The sequence below is a fragment of the Oryzias latipes genome, chromosome 21 (genome assembly GCF_053564925.1).
Source record: "Oryzias latipes strain Hd-rR chromosome 21, Olatipes_Hd-rR_3.1".
In the NCBI taxonomy this organism is placed as follows: Eukaryota; Metazoa; Chordata; class Actinopteri; order Beloniformes; family Adrianichthyidae; genus Oryzias; species Oryzias latipes.
In genome coordinates, this window is record NC_136257.1 from 10,024,269 (window position 1) to 10,048,022 (window position 23,754).

General features: G+C 39.8%; 2 protein-coding genes across 2 annotated transcripts; one reads left to right on the top strand and one right to left on the bottom strand.

The window, feature by feature from the left end:
- The first annotated feature begins 3,534 nt into the window (after window positions 1-3,534).
- Window positions 3,535-13,570, top strand: cln5 (CLN5 lysosomal BMP synthase). The gene is made up of 5 exons (XM_078940074.1): window positions 3,535-3,630; window positions 7,026-7,130; window positions 8,142-8,316; window positions 8,655-8,880; window positions 11,972-13,570. Exons 1-5 carry the CDS (start codon window positions 3,596-3,598, stop codon window positions 12,457-12,459), a joined length of 1,029 nt encoding a protein of 342 aa, XP_078796200.1. The 5' UTR covers window positions 3,535-3,595; the 3' UTR covers window positions 12,460-13,570.
- Window positions 13,540-21,933, bottom strand: fbxl3a (F-box and leucine-rich repeat protein 3a). The gene is made up of 5 exons (XM_004081459.5): window positions 21,631-21,933; window positions 19,483-19,867; window positions 19,259-19,381; window positions 18,249-18,420; window positions 13,540-16,158 (listed from the first exon to the last, which is right to left on the bottom strand). The coding sequence occupies exons 2-5, from the start codon at window positions 19,864-19,866 to the stop codon at window positions 15,518-15,520; spliced, it is 1,320 nt and encodes a 439-aa protein (XP_004081507.1). The 5' UTR covers window position 19,867; window positions 21,631-21,933; the 3' UTR covers window positions 13,540-15,517.
- Window positions 21,934-23,754: the final 1,821 nt, after the last annotated feature.

Sequence of the window (23,754 nt, forward strand, 5' to 3'; positions counted from 1 at the left end):
ATGTTGTGAGTTATTGTTTCGTTTTGTGAGTTATTGATTCGTGAGTTATTGTTTCATGTTGTAAATTATTGTTTCGTGAGTTATTATTTCGTATTGAGAGTTATTGATTTGTGTTGTGAGTTATTGTTTCGTGTTGTGAGTTATTGATTCGTGAGTTATTGTTTCATGTTGTGAGTTATTGTTTCGTGAGTTATTGTTTCGTGAGTTATTGTTTCGTGTTGAGAGTTATTGATTTGTGTTGTGAGCTATTGTTTCGTGTTGAGAGTTATTGATTCGTGTTGAGGGTTAATGATTCGTGTTGTGAGTCATTGATTCGTATTGTGAGTTATTGTTTTGTGTTAAGAGTTATTAATTCATGTTGTGTGTTATTGATTCATGAGTTATTGTTTCATGTTGTGAGTTATTGTTTCATGAGTTATTGTTTCATGTTGTGAATTATTGCTTCGTGAGTTATTGTTTCGTGAGTTATTGATTTGTGTTGAGAGTGATTGATTCGTGTTGTGAGTCATTGATTCGTATTGTGAGTTATTGTTTTGTGTTGAGAGTTATTAATTCATGTTGTGTGTTATTGATTCATGAGTTATTGTTTCATGTTGTGAGTTATTGTTTCATGAGTTATTGTTTCATGTTGTGAATTATTGTTTCGTATTGAGTTAATAATTCGTGTTGTGAGTCATTGTTTCGCGTTGTAAGTTATTGTTTCGTTTTGAGAGTTATTGTTCCATGTTGAGAGTTATTAATTCGTCTTGTGAGTTATTGATTCGTGTTGTGAGTTATTGTTTCGTGAGTTATTGTTTCGTGTTGTGAGTTATTGATTCGTGAGTTATTGTTTCAAATCGTAAGTTATTGTTTCGTGAGTTATTGTTTCGTATTGAGAGTTATTGATTTGTGTTGTGAGTTATTAATTCGTGTTGAGAGTTATTGATTCGTGTTGAGTTATTGTTTCGTGAGTTATTGTTTCGTGTTGTGAGTTATTGATTCGTGAGTTATTGTTTCAAATCGTAAGTTATTGTTTCGTGAGTTATTGTTTCGTATTGAGAGTTATTGATTTGTGTTGTGAGTTATTGTTTCGTGTTGTGAGTTATTGATTCGTGAGTTATTGTTTCATGTTGTGAGTTATTGTTTCGTGAGTTATTGTTTCGTGTTGAGAGTTATTGATTCGTGTTGAGAGTTATTAATTCGTGTTGAGAGTTATTGATTCGTGTTGTGAGTTATTGTTTCGTGAGTTATTGTTTTGTGTTGAGAGTTATTGATTTTTGTTGTGAGTTATTGATTCGTGAGTTATTGTTTCATGTTGTGAGTTATTGTTTCGTGAGTTATTGTTTCGTATTGAGAGTTAATGATTCGTGTTGAGAGTTATGGATTCTTGTTGAGTTACTAATTCGTGCTGTGAGTCATTGATTCGTTTTGTGAGTTATTGATATGTCTTGTGAGTTTTTGTTTCGTGTTGTGAGTCATTGTTTCGTGTTGTGAGTTATTGTTTCGTTTTGAGAATTATTGCTCCATGTTGAGAGTTGTTGATTCGTTTTGTGAGTTATTGATTCGTGTTGTGATTAATTGTTTCGTGGTGAGAGTTATTGATTTGTGTTGTGAGTCATTGATTTGTGTTGTGAGTTATAGTTTTGTGTTGTGAGTTATTGTTTTGTGTTGTGAGTTATTGTTTCGTGTGGTAAGTTATTGTGTTGAGAGTTCTTGTTTTGTGTTGTGAGTTAATTGTTTTGTGTTGTGCGTTATTGTGTGTGAGTTCTTGTGTTGTGAGTTATTGTTTTGTGTTGTGAGTTCTTTTGTTGTGAGTTATTATGTGGTGAGTTATTGTGTTGTGAGTTCTTGTGTTGTGAGTTATTGTTTTGTGTTGTGAGTTAATATTTTAGTGTTGTGACAAATCGCATTCTGTTATTTTGTGTAGTGTTGTGACCCTTCTGAGCCACGGCACATATGTGTTTAGGAAACGCACAGCAGAGAGCTTTACTTTTTCTTCTGCACATTTAGTGATGAAACTGTTTTAACTCTGACTCATTTCTTTAGAAAATCTCAGAGTGAAGCAACCATCCACCCAGGTAAAAAATCTCATTCCTGACCGTTTGCTTTGGAAGTATTTTTACTTTGGATTCTGTTTATAGTTTCAGACCGAGACTGATTTGACAGATTTGCCCATTTTTACCTGCAGACAGAAGGTTTCCACCTGTAAGGACAGCGGTGTGAGAGTAAGGCTTCGGTAACTCTATAGACAGAGTAAACTTCAACCATGATAATGTCTCAGTGCATTGTTCTTTCTTTGTGTGCATTGCTCTTAGTCTGGCCCATCCCCTGTATCAATAGAGCCTGGCAGGGGCTATCAAATGGGGGGTTTTTTTGGGCACGCAAACCCCTCCACCGCGATAAGGTGGCAATTCAAGGAGGGGGAATTTTTTTTTTTTTTTTTGCTTTTTAATTTTACTTTTAAGATACATGATACTTTTGCTATTTTTTTATTTTATTTCATTTTATTTATTTCTTCATTCTAAGTATTAGATCAGAGTTTGGGGCTTTTTTGGACAGAGGGAGAAACCAGAGCGCCTGGAGAAAACCCTGTAGTTAAAATAGCTTTTATAAGATATTTATTTTATTTCATTTTATTTATTTATTTATTCTAAGTATTAGGAGATTAGACATTGGGGGGATTTTTTTTTGGACAGAGGGAGAAACCAGAGCGCCTGGAGAAAACCCTTTTTAGATCAAAGGAGGGCGGGGGGGGGGGGGGGGGCAATACATTTGCCTAACCAACGAGAAAAATATAACTGGGCTATCACTAAAATAAAATATTTTTTTTATCATCAAACAAAATAAAAACTAAGATAAAAAGTAAAACAGAACCAAAGTAGTTAAAGAAAACCTAGCTAAGATGTAAAAGGGGTGTCAAGGAAAGTTCCCTTTAAAACAATAAAATAAAAAATAGACTAGAATATACATATTTACAAGATACACATTTAGAATAGAAAAACAGAAAAAGCCCACAGCAGTTTTTACCCACACAACAGTAATTAAATGTTTAACTCTTTAACACTGGAGCTTTTCCTACAGTTTGGCCGTTCTTGGACGGTCATAACTCCATCTAAGGTGTTAAAAGAGTCAAAGCCTAAATGTGTGTGGGTGTTGGGGGCTTAGTGTGTGTAAGGGCTTTGGGGGGGCTTGGTGTGTGTGAGGTCAATGGCGTATACTTATAAAGCGCTTTTTTACCTTTTCGAAGGTCCAAAGCGCTTTACAGTCACAGACCCATTCACACACACATTCACACACACATTCACACACTGGTGGCGACTCACTGCTGAACACTGGCACCAACCTTCCACCAGAGGCAAGGTGGAGTTCAGTGTCTCGCTCAAGGACACTTTGACACAAGGGTGTGCAGGGCGGGAATTGAACCTGGAATTGTTGTGTGTGTGTGTGGGGGGGGGGGGGGCTGTGGTCGAGGTCCACTCAGTCCTTTTTTCTAGACCTTCTAAACAGGTTCAGGAGCCTCCGACCAACACCTTTCTTTGTGGTCTTCTCTTTCAGCTCATCCACCTGCTGCTGTAGTTGATGAATTTGGACCTGGAAATCCTCTTGAGTTTTTCTGATGATGGTCTTTTTCTTCTTGACAACTTTCTTCAGGTGAGCGATTTGTTGTGAAAGGGTGGACTTTTCTTCTTCCAGCTGTTGTCTTTCTTGTTCCAGCTGCTTCTGGCCTTCCAGTTCTTTCTGGACCAAAGCAGCTCTTAATTTGGTGGACTCCTTTACCTTCAGGTCAAAGCTGAGTTTGGCTACATTTGTTTTGATCCTCTCTTGTTCAATCCTTTCTTGCAACAGGTGTATTTCCCTGCTGAGGTCCATTTTATTCTTGAGAGCGGCCTGTGTTATTGTCTCAAGCTGTTGGTCTCTTTGCTCCAGCTTTTTGCTCCAAATGACTTCAGACTGGCTTATGATGGCATCTTTTTCTCTGATGGTTCTTTGTAATTTTTCCATCTCCTTATTTTCAGTTCGGTGACATGCTGCCTTATGCTTCTCACAATTCCTTTGTAATTCACCAATTTCTTCCAGCAGGGAGTCTTTTTCCTCCTGACATCTTTTTATTTCGCCTTCCATCTGATCCATTTGGGAATTTAACTTCCTATTATAGTGTTCTTCAAGATCCTTTCTCTCCTTTTCAAAATTGTTGATGAGACCCGTAAATTCCTTCTCGTGCTCCCGTTTTAGTCCCTCAATCTGACATTGTAGCTTGAAGATCTCACCACTTGAGGCTGCATTAGAATTTTTTATTGCGGCCTTTTCCTCCTCATGAACTTTTCTTAGTTCAGCCATTTCTTGCTTGAGGGAGAGGTTTTCTTCTCTTTCTTTAGCCAGCTGATTATATGCTTCTGTTAATGTCAGCTCATGGTAGTTAAGAAGACACTCTTTCTGCATTTCCAATTGGCTGGTGAGGTCCAAATGTTCCTGCTCATGCTGCGCTTTTAGGTCGTCCATCTGACGGAGTAGTTGGACATTCTTTTTCTTGGAGACTCTTTTAGATTTGGTCACCTCAGTCTCCTTGTCCTTCAGAGCTGTCTTTAGATGAGCGATTTCTTGTAAGACGGAGGACTTGTCTTCCTGCCATTGCTGTCTTTCTTGGCTCATCTGTTCTTCAAGGTGTTCGGCTTTCCCAGCAGCTTCCCGCAGCATGTAATCTTTCTTCTGTTGCTCCATTTTTAGGTCGTCAATCTGACCGAGTAGTTTTACGATCCTTGTCCTGGAGACCTTTTCAAATTTGCTCATGATGGTCTCTTTTTCTGTGATGGTTTCTCTTAACTCTTCCATGCTCTTCTCATTATTAGAGAGCAATTCCAAAAACTTCTTTTCAGTGGCGGCCTTATCCTCCTCATGAGCTTTTCTTAGTTCAGCCATTTCTTGCTTGAGGGAGGTGTTTTCTTCTCTTTCTTTAGCCAGCTTATTTTGTGCTTCAGTCATGTGGCTCAAAGAGGTTTCAGCTTTTGGTAAAAGTTCTGTCTTGTGGCTCATCTGCTCTTCAAAGTGATCAGCTTTCAGCTTTTCAGCATCCGCCAGCTTCTGATCTTTCTGCTGAAGAAGTTCCTTCAGACACTCTACTTCACTTTTCACAGCAGTGTTCTCTACTTGAAGTGCTTCTGCGTTCTCCACTGAGGTCGACTCAGATGTTGAAGTCGGCTCATCCAAAGCAGTTGTAGTTTGTTTTCCCTTTCCCAAAGGTTTGATTCCCTCAGGCTGAGTTGATTTAGGGACAGACACCGGCTTCACAGGAAAGAATGCAATTGGGCGAAAGGAGACGATTGGAGCAATACTTAAGGGTTTCAACCCTAAGGTTTGGTTTTGCGGGCAGGTTTTTGGCTTGGGGTTTTCCCAATCCTGCTGTCTTTTTGGTTCAGGAAATTCTTCCTCCTCATTTTTATAAAGGGGAGAATAATCATAGTAAGGAGTTTCTGGAGTCTCAGGAAATTCCTCTTCATCATCAGAAGGGGGGGGAGAGTAATCATTGTCTTCGTCAATGTCATCCCAGTCCATGAAAGTAGAATGAAACCCAAATTCAAAAGTGGACTCGTTCTCCACAACAGAATCCAAACTGCTGAGTTGAAAATTCTTTAGGGATTTTCGGACAGAACGGTGTCTTGATGATTCCATGATACGTTTTTTGAGAATTCTAATTAGTTTGACAGCAAAGGTTATTTGTAAACAAAGACACTTGTTAAACTTGGTACTTTGTTCTTTGCGATATACGAAACTTGCGTGCAACAATTGATCAGAATCTCAAGGTTTTTGCTCCTATTAGTAAACTTTTAACACTAACTCATGACAGATAATGTTACATCATATGACATCATTTGACATCAAATGTTTTAATTTAAAGTCATGTGACATCATTTGACATCAAAAGTTAATCTGATGTATCGATTACATCATTGGTGGTGTGATGCTTAGTGATGCAATCAGCTCTGAAATGGGGGAAGGTTTTTGTTTTTTTTTTGGGGGGGGGGGGGGTGTAATTATTGTTTTTACCAAAAATCTATTTTTAGGGTAAAGAAGCACACGCAGACACACAAAAACACACCTTTGCAAAATACACAATCAATCAACCTAAAATGGATCTGAATCCTGATATTGATGGCCAGGTGAAGTTTCAGGAGAGAAAGGGAGGTTAACTCCAAATTCTTGTTATGTTCACAAATGTTTCAAGATTAATTTAGTTCAAGTTTTCATTGATTTGCACATTTAGATTTTTGGCAGGGGGTTTCATTTTTTTCCGTAGCCCCCTTTTGAGGTTACTATCAGGATTGCTTCAGTGTCAGATGTAAAATATTCAGTCTGCATAAAATTGAACAAACCGATTTTTAAGAAAAGTGAAATGCATTTAATTTGAGATCCATTGGCCTCTGTGAATGAATGAATTTATATGTAATAATAAGTGATAAGGCTACCATGTTGGTTGAGGCATTTTTTTCAACTGAGTAAAAAACAAAAAAACAAAGCTGCTTTATTTTGCTTTTCTGGTCCGGCCCAATTGAGATCAGAGGGGTTGAATGTGGCCCCCGACCCAAAATTAGTTTGACACCCCTGATCTAGGATGATGTCAATAGCCCATTAATAGTTCACATATAGATAGACAGACACAGATTCACTCACACACACACGCACGCACGCACGAACAAGTATGTAAATGTTGTTAAAATTGTATTTGGTTATCAAAAAAGACCCCAAATTTGAGGTTTTCTTCATAGATTATTTAACAAATTGCATTATAAACTAAAATAAAAATAATACACAAATAAGCAATTAACATCTATGAATAATTAATAATGTAATACCTAAAATGTAACGTAAAATAACGTAAAGCTCTCATGTGCCTGTTTTCTGATGAATCCAACAGTTCAGGACTTTATTCCTCTCCCTCAGATATGTCACGTGATTCAAAACAAAACCACGTGTTCAACTTTGAGGAAGTAAACTTAGATTAGAGTCAAAAGCAGCTTTCACAGCTTCTCGCTGACTTTTGGTGTCTTCAGGTTTTCCCACATGGAGTTCACCGTCCTTCTGAAGCTGCTGCTGTGTCTCGAAGCGGCTGCTCGGTTCGGGGTTGACGGACAGCAGCAGTGGCCCGTACCGTACAGGTAGGATTTACGGGGTGCCAGGTCATGTGACCGACCGTTTCGACTTTATTCGAGCTGTCCTACGCATGTTTTGTTGTGTTTTCCCCCTTTTTAAATCGAGTTCTTGTGTCACCGCATTAAGGGGAGCATTGAAAGTCTAACAGCCTCACAAAAACGACGAGCTATGAAAGCTGTGCGGCGTTCAAGTGACTCACGAAACTCTGGACTCTGCAATGCTTTTATCCAATTACTGACTTTTTAACATATTTAATGAATGTTCATTTACTTTGAGGCCAAAATGAAGTACAGTGGCAACCGATGTTAGTTGTAGAAATAGAAAAATCAACTCATAGATGCTAAATTATTTTTAAAACGTTTTAATTTAGCTTTCAGAACTAAATGAAGCCTAAGAAATTCCCTAAAATCTCAAAATGTATAAAAAAACTACTAAATGTATATTTTGCCTAAATAATAATAATAATAAATGATTTATTAAAAACTTAAATGATAAAATACTACAATAAATTGAATATAACTCAGTTACCAGATGCAGAACTCCTTCATGTGGCTATTTAAATACAACAATTAATGTTAAAAGGTAAGCAAAAATCTAATTTTTTGCAAATATTGTTTGGCCTTTTTAACTGAAAAATTCTCAAAGTTTATATCAACTAAAGAAGACAATGTTCTGGAAGGAAAAGTGGAAAAAACAAAAATGCAAGTAGGAATTCTGTGAACTTTTTGAGGCCAGATTGTTGAAATATCTGAAGATTATAGTTTATATGCTTATATTTGATTATATGTGAAGAAAACTATGCTTCTGAATGCTACCTTTAGTATTTTAAGTATTGATGCAATAAAAAAACGAATTGTCTTAATACCAAATTGTAGCTCATTAATTTTAGGGACTCTCTTTATGAGACATACATTGAAAACTCTGTTTAATACTAATGTAGCACTGATTTCATAACTCAATGACCGCAAAAGAAATCCAGGAGGTTGGGTGATCGTCATCTTCGCTTTCTCTACCAGACGCTTCGATCATCGTCCGACTGCAGACTCTTATTGTGAAGCTCTGTACCCGTTCTGCCCAACTGGAGACCGAGATGGTCGCATACCTTACATGAGAGAAGATGACGTCATCTCCGTGTACAGGCTGCAGACGCCAGTGTGGGAATTCAAGTATGGCGATCTGCTGGGCAAAGTTGTAAGTGTTTTTGTTTTTTTTCTTCTCCATGAAAACACGCCATGAGTGCAGTGGATCACTTTTCTGCAATAATAAAACCTGAAACACGCAATACTGTGGATGCATCTGGTGAGGTCAAAGAGAAAGGTTTGAAGTAGATCTGGAGGTAGCTGTTATTTAAAAGGAAAGAAACAACATTTGTACAGATGACTGTGTCAGATGATCTTCTCAAACCAGTTCCTGGTAGAGTATCAGAGTATGCCAGGAGATGAAATCCAGCGAAGCTGTCAGAAATGCAGCTGGGTGACTTTATCCACAAAGCCCAGCAGTGCCCAGTTCCCACCTGTTTCTGTTTGCAGCACATCATGCACGATGCCATCGGCTTCAGCAGTTCACACACAGGAGCCAACTACACCATGGAGTGGTACGAGCTGTTTCAGCTGGGCAATTGCACCTTCCCTCACCTCAGACAGGAGGCGCCCGCACCATTCTGGTGCAACCAGGGAGCGGCCTGCTTCTTCGAAGGCATCGATGACCTGCACTGGTCGCAGAACGGCACCCTGGAGAAAATAGGAGAAGTCACAGGTTAGAGGTCAACAAAACTGTTAAGGACAAATAAAACCTCACAGTGTTCACTGGTGTCATTTAAAGGTGATGATAAATACAAATTTACTGAAAACCAATTTATGGAAAGCATACATTGATTCTGAAATGGTTGTAAACAGAAATGAAGCAAGAAAGATGAAACTCCTTAAAAAACTGGAAATGATTTGACCATAAGGACATTTAGACGACAGCCGTAGTCACATGTACCCATGTGGAGGACAGGAAGGGTGGGGCGTCTTTTTACTACTGTTTACCAGCACCTGTCCGCCACCTACAGTTAGAAGAGGCTTAATGTGAAAAACGCTGCAAATCTGGTGAATCTTCCTCCAGGCTTTTTCCTTCACAGCTTTATTCCATGATATGACAAACTTGGTGTCTTAGAATTCCAGCTGGGCACAAACCACAATTTCCAAATTCATGGTTGGCACTTTTGTGGATTGAGACGCACGCCATCCATACGTCCTTAACCAAAGCCAAGTCAAAGTTTATCCTGGTTTATTTGTCAATGCACGTTCAATGGGCGCATGTTTTGTATGTAGATCTCGAAAAGGGTCTTAAAAATGTGCGTAGCTACCCACAAAGATAAACTTAAAAATAGATAAATACAAGTGACACAAAGTATGTAATAAATAAATAAGATGTTAATAAAGTAAAGACAGAACAGAGATGGATAAACAGACAGACTGGCTTAAAATAAATAAAAACCAAAAACACTCACTCACTCACTCACTCACTCACTCACTCACTCACTCACTCACTCACTCACTCACTCACTCACTCACTCACTCACTCACTCACTCACTCACTCACTCACTCACTCACTCACTCCACTCACTCCACTCACTTCACTCACTCACTCACTCACTCAAAAATAAATGTAAAAAAAATATATAGTCTCAACAGGGCATAAGCCAGTGTCACATTTGTGCCGGTCCCAAGCCCGGGTAAACGCTGAGGGTTGTGTCAGAAATGTCCAACATAAAGCCTTGAAGAAAAATCAAGTAGCAGAGCACAGTTAGCATAGTTTTTTTGCATTTCTGGGGCTTGGGAGGATTTTACACCCCAACCATTCGTAGACTTTTCATTAAGAATGGTGGCTTGAACGTGCGTTGCTGGGGTGTGTGCGAACGTAGTTTAAGGGACGACCTGAAAATGGAACGTACCATTGTCATGGTGTCCCTACATCGCACTCTAGTCGTCAGTAAGGTGCGAGAACTGGCTCGTCTCTGACCACACTCCAATGCTGCACTCATGCACGTACGCGAGTGCCTGTAGGAGATGAAAGGCCGCACACCATGCCTGAATATGGTGTGTGCATGCAGCATGCTCAAAGAAAAAAAATGTGCGCGAGCATTTTTTCTATTTCCTGTGCTCCATACAGGTTTGCCCATTTTTCGCCTGCAGGCACCCTTCAACCACCCTTAAGGTCAAAGGTGTGTCCTCTAAAAGTTAGCTCCATACGCGTCTCTAAGCCTGTAATAATACAAATACTACGATAATACAGTGAACAATAATGTCTGTTGAAACTGTGGATAAAAAGAAATCCTTCACTGATGAAACACATGGCAGAATGAATGCAAACCGTCATGCTGTCTGGGTTAAATTCCCACCTGGCCATGAGACTCGTCGGACAGGTTGAATCAAAGCCTTGAGTTCATTTTTTAAGCTGACAGGAAGGTCCTCAGAGGGTTTTCCTCTGCCTGCTTGCCTGCTTTAAGGTTGGAAGTGGCGCACAGAGAAAACCTCTGATGGTCACAAACGGCTCTTTGAGTTTCCTACTCTGTCTCATCAAATACTCTGAATGGCATTCATTTAAACGCTAAAGAAAATAGGAGACACTGAATTCCAAAATCTTCTTCATCAGAAGTCATCCGAAAAATATCTGTGTCCAATTCAAACTATTGATATTTGACTGTGAGTTTTCGGAGAGGCTTCTTAAACCTGTTTTATTGCCAGGCTTTTGACACGGCTGCTGTATTTTATTTTGTTTTTGCTTTTATCAGTAGCTTTACTATGTTTCTTATTTTATACCATTTCACTTTTAATCGTTTTAACCTTTTAGTTGTTGTTTTGAATGTTTTGAGCTTTTAATGTACACCGCCTTGTTAGACTGCAGTCATGTTAAGGGGCCATAATCACAAATTAAATAGAAAATATAATAATAATTCAATCCAAATCTAAAGTTGTTGGTTCATGTGAGGGACTTTTTCTCAATTGTAATTTTTCAAATGTATCCCAATAGATTATTTAACAATGATGTCTAAAAGCAGCTACAACAAATTTACCAAAACATTTTTTTTTAGAAAAACTAGAAGTTGTAGACTTTTCTAATTGATGGAGTTAGGTGGAAATATTTGAATCTTCTCTGTTTTCTTTTTTTTTAACTCTTTTTGAGCTTTGATGTAATATATAAAATAGGTAGATAATCAAGAATTGCAGAACTGTAAAGATAATCTGTAATAAAAATAATGCCATGTACATCGAAAGAAATCAAAACAGGAAGTAAAAAACGTTTTAGAAATAGATCTATGACCAGATTAACACAAGAAAAAAAAAAAGTATTTATATATAGTCTTTATATTTATTTGTGTGCGTGTGTGCGATATTTACAGAAAGAAAAATACAGGAAGATTACAGAATTTTAGACAGTTTTCCACTTGTGAGAAGCTAGAGAATTTGAAGAAACATGTCTTCTACTTTTTGCCCAAACATTTTCTTTGTCCTGTCTCTATGTGTGTGTATGTGTGTATTTTTTATTTCATTTTTTAAATAATTTTTTAAGATACCAGTAATATTAAGGTTAATGTTAATAATTGTTTATATAAATGTTCTAAATCTTTTGTCTTCCTCGACGAAGAATCAAAAAACCCCAAAAAATATTTCCAAAAGCATAAAACGTACAAAGTCTTTGGCTCAAAAAACCTTTTTTTTGAGTCATTCTAAAGTTTTGTATAGGAGCTACATGATATGTACCAAATGTATGCCTATTTATTTACTTTAGGCAGCTTTAATGTTAAAAGTAGATTTGGTTTTTTTTGGTTTTCAAGTTCAACGCAGTTTTCTTCTTTAGGGAGTCAGTTCAACCACATGGCTCAGTGGGTGCAGGATGACAACCGCACTGGGATCTACTATGAGACCTGGACCGTGCGCTCTGACCCCGCCCCCAACTCCACGGTGTGGTTCGAGTCCTACGACTGTTCCCAGTTCGTCCACCGAACCTACAGGAAGCTGAAGGAGCTGGGCGCCAAACTGTCCAGCCGCTCGCCGACGTACTACACCAAGATCTACCTGTACAGCGGAGAGCCCACGTACCTGGGCAACGACAGCGCCATATTCGGAACGCCGGCGCTGCAGAACCTGGCGGCGGACATCCGCAAGTTCTACTTCACCTTCAGGCCACACCAGTCATTCGTAGACTTCGCCTTCACCCTGCTGGAGGCCTACAAGAAGATCGTGTTGGACAAGACTTTTTACCTTTACTACAACTTTGAGTATTGGCATCTGCCAATGAAGTATCCGTACATGCAGATAGTTTATGAAGAAGTGCCTTTGCCTTAACAGTCTAGAAAGACAGAGAGTTTTTAGGGTTTTCATGTCTTTTACTGGAAAAAGTGAGCAATTCCAACTCCTGACAATTCATGTGGCTTTTTAAAAATTCACGTCTGATCCAGAACTTTTTCATATCAGATGGGGAAAAAAACACAAGCAATTCTTTTATCCTCAAAATTTACATTGTGAATTGTTATTTTTCTAAAACCTCTTGAATGATTGCGATAAATTAAAAAAGGATTGGATAAAAAAAATCATTTTTAAGAGCTTCTTTGGATGTGTCTGATAGACTGAAAAACTGATGGCTTGAAATATAACAGTCGTTTGTATTGACTGCTGGCAATGCTTGAAATGTTTTTCTTTACCTGAAATTTGATTTGACTTGCAGAGGAATTTTATGAGCAGGTTGGTGAAATGAGTTTGTCTCAGGGACAGTTTGAGCAGAAAAAAGGCAAATCAAGTTCAATTTAAAACCAAGAAACCATTTTCCTTTCTGAACAGTTTTTCTGTCAGAGATTCCTCCAACTTTGTGGTATAACCCTTGTGCTATCCTAGGCACTTTGGGAGTTGGGTCATCTAGACCCACTAGACAGTGCACTGAACCTTTTTTCTTCAATGATTTGTGATCTTAACTGGTGTCCATGGATTACATGAAATCTTTCCACTTTTGTCATGGTAGGGAGAACACGTCAGTGTAAGGGTGGGGTCATCTAAGATAGCACAAGGGTTAAGAATCAAATCAAAATTGATTCTCTGGCACAAGATCGTAGCTTGAAATTTCATCATTTTTTCTTAAAGTCCAAGGATTTTTGTAAAGCTCTGAAAACTGTTTGAGATCAATTATTTTTGTTTTGTTTTGCATTTTGAAATACATCTTTTTCTCAGTTTTCACATTGTTTTTTTTAGTGTTTTTAGCCTCCAATTCGTTAAAAATGACTTCCAGTATTAGTTTATGGTAAGGTTTTATATGAGAAACTGTTTCCTCTGTAGCTCCACGCTCACTAAAAATCAAGCTGAGACCAAGAAGAAAAAAAAATAACGAATATATTTTTTTGTATTTGGAAATTAGAGAATAGTTGAAACAACAAATAAAGTACATTCACATACTTTTATTTCATAAGAGCACATGTTTGTATATGGATTCAGACTGGTGACCAGTAAAGCAAAAACAATCATCATTCCCCCCCCCCCCCGTACAGAAGCCAAACTAAATCAGCGCTGGTTAACTGTTGATTGATTACTTAGACATTTCTAAACAAATAGTAATGAGAGGCTCGTTTAAGATGACTTAAATACCCGCTGCTTCTCATTTGCAACCTGAGGTGTTTCACAAAACAGGAAAATCCAAATTGCAGATGAAAGAAAACAAAAGCTTTTAGCTGATATGCGTCTGTACCGAAGCATGAGAGGTGTGATGAACCGGAGAGATGAGCTGTGCCTCCTGGAACTGCAGAGCAGAACTCAAATGTCAAGGAATGAAGTTTGGTAGCAAAACAATGTGTTTTTACACAATACTAAAAATATGAAGGTTTTCAGCTGTTTTAATAATTTATTAAAACACTTTTAGACAAAAAATAAAATACTTCAGTGCTGAAAAGTAGATGTTGACATTTAGAAAGGTGAGAATGTTATTGTAGAAGCTCAGCTGTTGAAATGCACTTTTTCTGTAATTAATCCAACAAAATCTCAGATTAAAGTACGGATTTTTGATCTTTTGAAGGTCAGTTTTCCGATCTTCTGATTGCACAGACAGACCCACAGGTGTAACAGGAACTTTCCTGCGGTAAACCTGCAGGAGGGGACTTTTCCGAGCACCTTTGGCAACCAAAAAAAGCAAAACAAAAAAACGAACTTCCTTTCATTGATTTAGAAACATGATCCTCCAATAAAACAGTTGCCAAATCAATAAATTACACGGCTTAACAACTAAAGCATAAAAAAGCTCCAACTATTGAAGGATAACTCGCTTTAGCCTGTTAGGTTAAGCAAACATGGAACCCAGACCGAGGATTAAATAAAGAAATAAGTACGTTTCTAGAATCAAACACACAGCATTTTATATATATTTACATACAAATGCATTGAACTTTCCTCTTATGGGAAAGAAAAACTGATCTGATTTAGCACGTCGCTTCTCTGAAAGCGTGGGACGGACGCGACGTCCTGGTCTGCAGGGTGGATGGGAGCGCAGGAGAAACTAAATCATGTGACGCTGAAGCGGTTCGCTGTGTGCCGTCAGCCATAAAAGGGCAGCAGACTAATGCGTAGCTCCCACTCATACAGCCCTGCTTCTCCTATTTACATGGTTTTCCAGTTAGTAGTTATACTTTGTGATACACAGAATAAACAATCAGCAGATGCTTTGCTCCATTTGGCTGCAGGGACTCGCTTTTCCATCTATGTTTGTACAGAAGCTTTTGAAACGTAAAGAAAATAGTGTTGAGCTAATATACACACAGAAAAGTTTAAAAAAAATAACAAAGGATCAACACTGTACACCTTCACATCACAAACATTAAGACCTATATACATATATCCGTCACTGTCAGCATCTTCAGTTTCTGTGTGGAAAGAGGCGTCGGAAGCCAGCCACTCCTCTGCAAAAAAAACAACCCAAAAAAAAAAAAAACATCAGGAACGCTTGATGATTTAAAACCCGTCTCACAACGCAGCTGTTTGACTTCCTGCAAAAAAAAAAAACAGAGCCAAGAGTTGGTTTCTGAGTGGAGTAATGTAGGCCAAAAGGTGGTGTGAAACCAAGCACGCATGCACCTAGCTGTCCCGATTGACTCCACTGAGTTCAGAAAAGAAAACCTCCCGCACACGCTAATCTCTCTAAACACAGAGGCAGGCGAGCTGAAGTCCACACAGCTGAATAAGCGGGTGTTAAAACGCTGATTACTTTACTCTAATGACAGGGAAAACCGCTTCAAAGAGTTCCGTCTCCACGCCGGCGAGGAAAGTGTCCGCAGTGTCGACAGAAAGTCTACAATTTGGGCGGCGCTCTGTTTACTACAGCTGAGCAGATGAAAGCTGTCCAACACCAACCGCACACGCCGGAGGTCCTCTACCATGTGGGCATCATGTCCGGGAACCAGACCCGGCCCAGGTGCTTGGACACCTCCCAGTGGATCTCATCCAGGGAGTATTTGTGATCGGGGATCAACACCTCCTCCATGATGGAGAGCTGGGACAGCCTCCTGCCGCACATCTTCACAAACTCCACGAAGGCGCTGCACGACACCTCGCACTCGCCCAGCCCGATGGCCGACAGCTGGGTGCAGTGCTTGGCGATGCGGATCAGCTCCTCGTCCAGCGGCCGCAGGCCGTTGGCGCACACCACCAGCTCCACCAGCCGGGGGCAGTGCAGACCCACGCGGCCCAGGACCTCCTTGCTGACGGAGCGGCCGAAATAGAGGTGCGTGACGGGGATCTCCTCGTTGAAGAAGGGGCCAAACTCGTCCTCGTAGAGAAAGAAGTACATGACCAGGTTGAACTTGGGAGAGTGCCGCACCATGGCGTCCCAGCTGCTCTTTTTGATGGTGTGGAAGTGCTGGCCCGGGTTCTCGCTGACCACGTCGATGCGCAGGTGCTCCAGGTGGACGTGTTTCTCAGAGGAGAGGGCCAGCAGGAGTTCGTCACTGAGGAGGTGGTAGTTCAACGCCAGCTCTCTGAGCCCGTGACACTGATCCGCCACGCACAGGATCCCTGAAGGCAGAACAGAACCGTTTATTCAAACACTCTGAAGTCCAGTTTTTCCACTTCATTCAAGACTCCGGAACGCTCAACAAGCAGAAAACTTCAGCTGGAAATTCAGACCCATTCCAAGAAAATCCATTTCATTCTAGAAACCGAAAATGTAAACAACTATCAGGATTGTTTGGCAACAGAATTCAGGGCAAAGAGGCACTCCCATCATCTTTGGATCTACTGAGAAGTGTTCCCAGCAGTCTTTTAATTAAGATGATGCTGTTTATAGGCAACATTAAAACACCTGTTTATAGGACAGTTTCTGCAGAGAAGCAGGAGTTCACTAGAACCTCTGAGTCGTGGGTGGGACTTCCCCCTTTACCCATCATCCCTTTGTGTGCGCTCTCTCCTGCTAGCTTACAGCCTCTCACAACTCCAATCTAACATTAGGTGCAGCAAAAATGGCGAGCAATACTAGAGCTATCCAGCCGTACAGTTTGGATCCAGATTCCAGCTCCCACGAGAAAAAACAAAGATGTACATGGATCTGTTTGTCTGCAAGAGGATGCACCAGAATGAAGCAGAGCAGGGAGCTTGTGGCCCGCCCAGTGCATTGTCTATGTTACAAATACGCTTTTTCAAACAGCATTTTTTGTCTGCTCCTGATTCACAAGGATTTGAATAAAGAAATACTCAGAAATGCAACTTTAAGCATAATTTTCTTTACATTCTTTATATGTAGCTCCTAGGGCTATTTGATTTATCCTTCCAGTAGCTTGTCTCAAAATTAGGCTCAAAAAAGATGAGCACCAGATATGGAGTTTTTCTTCCTCCCAATCCTCAGAAAGGTGTGAGCAACCAGAGTCAGATTCCAAACCGTGGATGTAGCTGCTGATATGACGTTTTGTTTCTCGACTGGCCAGAGGTCAGTCACTGAAAAAGAACCACGAACAGAACAGACACGGGACGCTTCTGTTGTCGGCACACCGTGCGCCGCAACGCCCTTGACAAGTACACACGGGTTCCAGTTCAGCAAGCTGCTGAACTTCTAGATCAGTGTTTTTCAACCAGTATGGCGCGGCACACTAGTGTGCCGTGGGAGATGGTCAGGTGTGCCGTGGAAAATTGCCCTCATTAACTGATTTAACAACATTTTCCATCTCCAGGATATCAGCTCTGTGTTCATCCAAACAGGCCCTGATAAAACACTGAGTAGTTAGGAATATGAAAGATCGTAAAATACTTTTTCCTTTGTGTTTATTTGATTCTATTAAAGACATTTTGATAAGAATGACGGTACCGCGTTTTAGCTGCAACTAAATCCGTTTTCTGAAAAGTCCCGCCCCTTCAACTGTTTCCACCAATCATTCTTGGAGGCTGTCCAATCACACGTCATCAGTCTGACCAATCAGAATCGGTTAAAGTCTTCACTTCCTTGTTCTGATTCTGCTCATAAAGTCTCTCAGTTCTAACAAAAATAACATCTAAAGCTCGTCTTAAGTGGTGCAGATTTCCACAGAATCCGGTGTCAGACCGCGGAACGAGTGGACAAAACAATGAAGCTCAGAGACGCTTGTCTTTCTGCGTTCGACGGATTTTTGCACTACATCTCCCATGATGCATTGGGTTAAAGTGACAGCGTCCCGGCGCACAATGAGTCTCTCCTCTTAACGTCTTGAAACCACAACGAACACACATCAAACAGTTTTTAAATCTTCCAACTCAACGTTTATTACATCTTTTAGAAAAAAAACAGCTGCAGTTTCCAGCTTTTTCTGCCACAATTATCACAAAAATGCATGTGAGATTGTGGAGGGGCTGTAGATCAATACAGACTTTGAGTTTCTCCTTTTTTTTTCTTTTCTTTTTTTGGAAGCTGGTGTGCCGCGAGATTTTTGTCAAGGTTAATGTGTGCCGTGGCTCAAAAAAGGTTGAAAAACACTGATCTAGATAAATGTAGAACTTTCTGAGCTTGTTGTCTCAAGAGGAGCTCGCGTGGCAAATTGTGTGGGAACCCTGCTGTTAAACAACCTGCTACCACAAAAAGGGAGCAAAGACGCCAAAAAACCCAAATCTAAATCATTCAACTGTGGTGAACCAGAGCGTACCTGCAGGGGAGACGTGAGGGCAGCTGCTCATCTTCAGCAGCTTCAGGGTGTCGCTGTTGTTGGCCACCAGCACCTTCAGGGAGGGGTCGTCTACAGGGGTGTCGTCAATCTTCAGCGAGGATAGCGACTTGGAGTTGACGAACACCACGGTCAGAGCGGAGATGAAATGGGACTGCGAGACAAGACGACCACAATGCCCACATGATTTTTCAGATTTGATCCGAGCGACTCTGGAGGAATTCTGGATGAAGAGCGTCTTCTGACATACGGATGTTAGTTTTCACATTCTACTATAATAAAATACAGAATGTCAATCCTGTAAAGCACAAAAATATAAACAACTTGAACTTGGAATAACTAAAAGCATTTAAAGAGACATTTATTTCTTGTTTTCTGAAGAACCAAAAACATTTGGCGTCAGGAGAGACGACACGACAACAAGATTAGACCCACTCCGATGAAAATCAAGATTATTGCATAAAAACGGCAAAATCATAACTAAATGCTTTGAAAATAGATCAAAAGATGATCATAGTGGGACTTTAAAGAAGATAGAAAAGAATCAGAAATAAAAGATCACACCAAAATAAATGTAAAAATTTGCAAAGCAAGAATAAAAAAATAAAAAATAGATCAGCTTTAGGTGTGTGAGAATAATTCCAGAGCGAAGCATCTGCAGGGTTCTGGGCTGTAAACTTCCCACACAGCCTTCAGATCTCTGCATTCCAAAAGGCTGCTCGCGCTTTTGTGCGATGCCGTCGTCTTTGAAGGAATACGTGCGACTGACTGCTTTCCAGGTCACAGCATTCTGCTCTCTGTCATGACAGGCGGTCGCCGTGCACAAACAAATGTACCACAGATAACACCTTTTTGTTTTGTGACATTCTTGACTGCATGACAGAATCCATGAATTTAGGAAGTTGACGGAGAGAAGGATGCTGTGTTTGTGTTTTTGCTTTGCACACAGACAAAAATGACACAATAATGGTCCTTGTAAAGGATGATTCTACCTTGGGAACCTCCATGAAACTGGGTCTGGCAGTGGAGATGAGCCCCAAGGTCTTCAGGGAGCAGTTCACCAGCTGTGAGAGAATGTCGCATGCAGCCTCTGCAGACTCTGTGCTGCTGTCAACCTGCCAGGAAGAAACAGAGTCAATGTTATTTCAGGAATTAAAGACAATACTCTCCATTCAGTTAAGCATGAAAAGAGCAGAATCCAGAGCTGCGTTCTCACCTTGAAGCTGACATACTGCAGGTGGTTGGAGTGTCTCTTTATAATCTGCTTTATAAGGTCTGGATGTGTGGCTTTTAAGTAGGAGCTGGCCGGCTGATTAAGCTCAAACTCAAAGCATCTCCACAGCTCCGGCATATGGAAAGCCTGGTTCCACCCTCGGCACACCTGGGAGGCGTAGGCGCGATCCAGCAGCGGCAGGTACTGAAAGATGTGCAGCAGGAGCTCCTGGGGCAGCCGGGACCAGTCGTACTCCGACACGTCCCTAGCGGGGACCACCTCCGACGCCTCGCTCAGCTCTCTCCGCACCTTCTTGCGGGCCTCCGGCGGCGGGCTTTCACTGCAGGAGCCGTTGCTTCCCTCCTCTCCTCCTTTCACCCGTTTCATTCTGAGAAACAAAAAACGTTTTGAATGTGCAGAATGTCTCAGAACACTGTTGAATAAAAACCCTTTTCAGAATTACATCTCATCACTTTAAGATTCCTTCTTTATCTGTTATAACTGAAAACAACAATTCTCTTTTTTCATTTCAAAAGTGTTCTGAGTACTTCAGAAAAGGCTACACGAATGTAAACACTAAAAGCCGTGTCATTACGGTGGAGCCTGTAGATCAGGAGGGTTGTTTGCAGTTCCCATCGACAAATGAAAACCCGCTGAAGCTTCATGTTTACTAAACATCTTTGTTCAGCTCATTTGGACGCTTGCAAACCTCCCAAAACACTTTTTAACTGCTCATTTGTCTGATTTTTCCTTTTAGAGAATTTTTTACATTTTGTCTAGAAGTGAATTTTCCACAACAAAACCTCTACATGAGTTCAGCTATAAAAATGATTCTCAGAGCTTATTTAGTTAGCCTTACTTTTTAAAAACAGCTACTATAAATTACTTTTTTTGGAGCTAAAATTAGTTAGCAGTGAGAGTCAGTGGAGATTCAACCCCCTTTATTTCCCCTTAACTTTTAAGTTAGACATCGTCTTAACTTTGATGGATGTAGATGGATGATTTGTTTATTTTTATCAGTTGTTTATCATTTTTATAGTTGAAATAACAGTATTAAACTAATATAATGTCAATTAATAGAAAAGGTTTAAAGAATCAAACTACATCAATTCCTTTTTGACCAACAAGCTAAAAATCTGGAAACTAAAGTGAGTTCAGAGTTTGGCCTTTATTGTAGATACTGCATCTGTTTAACACACACAAAACTATTTGATTTCCTCGGTTTTGAATTATCTTCAGAGAAGAAAATATGAATGGAGCACCTTTCTAGATAAGGAAAAATGACGCTGTGAAACTACATCAAGAGAAAACAACAGTAAGTTATCTAACACTCATTTGATAACATCCTAAATTTGAGATTAAGTAACTTTATAAAGAAAACTATGTGTAGAGGTGTTTTATATTGCCTTTTTCTTGCACTAAAGACCCTAGATTAAGATTATTTCCACTAGCTTTTCCGTAAACAATCAAAAAGCTCCAGTTTTTTATACAGTAACCCATTTATTCTTTCAAATAAAATTATGTGTATTTTACCACCCTAGATCCATTTCTGATATATTTTCTGTTACACTGATGTTATAATGGGTTACACAAAAATCATTGACAAAAGGTAATTAGGTTTAAATGGGCAACAGGTGCTAATCGTTGTATTAATTCTTAAAAGTGACAGGCAAATGTGGTTTTCTACAGGGGAATTTTAGCCTGTTTGAAGGTGGTCTGTCGCCAGATAGCATGATCGGGAATTAGACAGACAGAGAAGCTTTGAGGAAAGCAGCAGCAGCACGTCAGCTTCTGTCACAGACACTCAATATGCAGCAGCATGCAGTTCAGGAGCAGAACACTCACCAAAACTCACAGTTTAGTAGCTAACACAATGCTTTGGCGAGAAACTAACTGCATATGTGGAACATTCGCGAAGTATCCCTTCTAGTATGTTACTTTTAACCCGTTTACTAACTAATAACTACTAACTAAGTTAGCATCATGTTGTGTGCTTTGAGCGTCGTCTTCTATTCTATTTAATTTACCATCTCAAAAAACAGATATCGACCACGTTACCATGTCACGAGTTGTCAAATATTCACTCAATGTTCGGAAGTTATGTGTTCGTTAAGCTGCAGCAAGAAAAGACAGCTCGGCCGAGCCTCCTACCTCGTTGTTTACACACACAGCTAGCTTCGTTGGCTGTTAGCAGGGAAACTCAAGCGCGGACTACACACTTCAACCCGGACCCATCAAGGAAAAACTCGTCCGCACGAACCAGGAAACACTCATCGGAAACCAATGATTCAAAGACAGAAAGCAAAATAATCGTTCGGAATGGAAAATAAATGCCACCTCCGCTGGGTTGACCTAATTCCCCCTTAACCTGAAATGGCGAAGCGTTGTTTTGACAGCAGCTATGCATCATGGGAAACGTAATGCGAAATGGCTGTTTGCAAAGATCGTCTGTGTTGAATGGAGGACTCACCTGGTTTTGAATAATAAAATATTTATAAGTTTTAAAAACTCGATCATTGGTAATCTTGCTCACTTGCAGCTTTATATTCTTTTAGAACAGACAATTAACTATTCAGAGGGGGTCTCCCCTACTAGTTCACAGAAACAAAACAACAAAAAATATGTATATGTATTTTTCCTTCTCTACATAAAACCTAAAAACAACAAAACTTAAAACATCAAAACTTAGTTTTATGCCATGAAAACTGTGTTTTTGGTGTTTTAACATGTTCTTGTGGCATTTTTCTGATGACGGTGGACATTTGGTAACAAAATTAAGATTTAAACTTCATTTCTGAGTAGTTGTTTTTTCCAGCCGCTGTGAATCAGAAGCAGACGAAAAAAAATTCTGTTTGCAAAAAAGATTGTATTTGTGACAGAAAACAGACAAGCCACAAATTCCCTGCTCTGCTCCATTCTGATTCAAGTTCTAGACGACTAGATCCATGTACGTCTTTGTTTTCCTCGTCTGACCTGGTATCACTGTGCTAATAACTGTACGGCTGGATAGCTCCAATATTACTCACCATTTTTGTAGCACCAGTAATGTTACGTTGGGGGTGTGAGAGCTGTAGGCATGTAAATAGAGAGCTCTCAGCAACGAGCAGGGGTCATGGGGCAAGGTTGCTCTGTGCCAGTCCTGCCCAAAATTCTGACGTGAATTTCGAACGAACTCCTGACGCTCTGCAGAAACTATGTCCGAGAAAACGACACCGTTTTTTTGATTTTGCCAAAAACAGCATAATCATAATTAAAAGACTACTGGGAAAACTTAGAAAATAGACCAATAGATGATGGGAGTGGGTCTTTAAACAGATATTCCAGCCTTTTGGATAAACACCTCAAAGACCGAGCAGATTTCCAAAATGAAAAGTTAGCCAGCAGAAGAAAAATCCTAATCAAACTAATAATTGGTGTCACTACCTTTGCTTTTTTAAGCTTTTTAACCTGAAAAAAAAAACATTAAGAAAAAAATCTTTTTCATGGGCAGCTTGGCTAAGAGCTCAACAGCACGTCATAAAAGCAAAAGGGTTAAACAACAGAACAAAGACAAGTAAAGTACAATAAAAAGTAACAAACACAATGTTAAGAAAACCAGAACTTCAGATAGAATAGTTAAGATTCTAAATAGCAATAAATTATAAGAATTTGTCTGAAAGACTCTTCTTTTTGCTTCTTATAACAGAAAATGCACAAAGGGGAATTAAATATGACAGTTTCATCTCAGTTGTGTTACAGGCAGAAGGCGATGCATAACTAAAAGCTTATGGGGGGTGGGCGTGGTGCTTTTGGTTGAGCGGTCTACCATTGATCAGAAAAACACACGTCTGTGTCAAAGCAAGAAAGCGTACCCCAAATTGCTCCGGGTGGGCATCAGTGTAAGGAAAACGAGATTCCATCTGTGTGTGAATGTGCACTATGAGCGTAAAGCAGCTCGGGCTGTCATTTGTTTTCCATAGTTGATCTTCTAACAGGAAAAAACGCTAATGATAAATTACTAGAACAAACCAGCATAAGTTCTTCTAGGTACACTAGAAGACACTAGAATACAAGTCAGGGATATTGTAGGATTTTAATCAGGCGAATGATCAATAAATTATACCACACAGGTGGTATAATCAGTGTCACATAGGTTGAAACCCAGTCATGAATGGAACATAAACAGCTGCAAAGGAGGCTTACACTGGTAAAGGATTAGCCAAACTCTGCTAATCAATCATGCAATACCATCATGATTGATTGGCCCCGCCCCACCCCAAACAAAAAGCCAGTCAT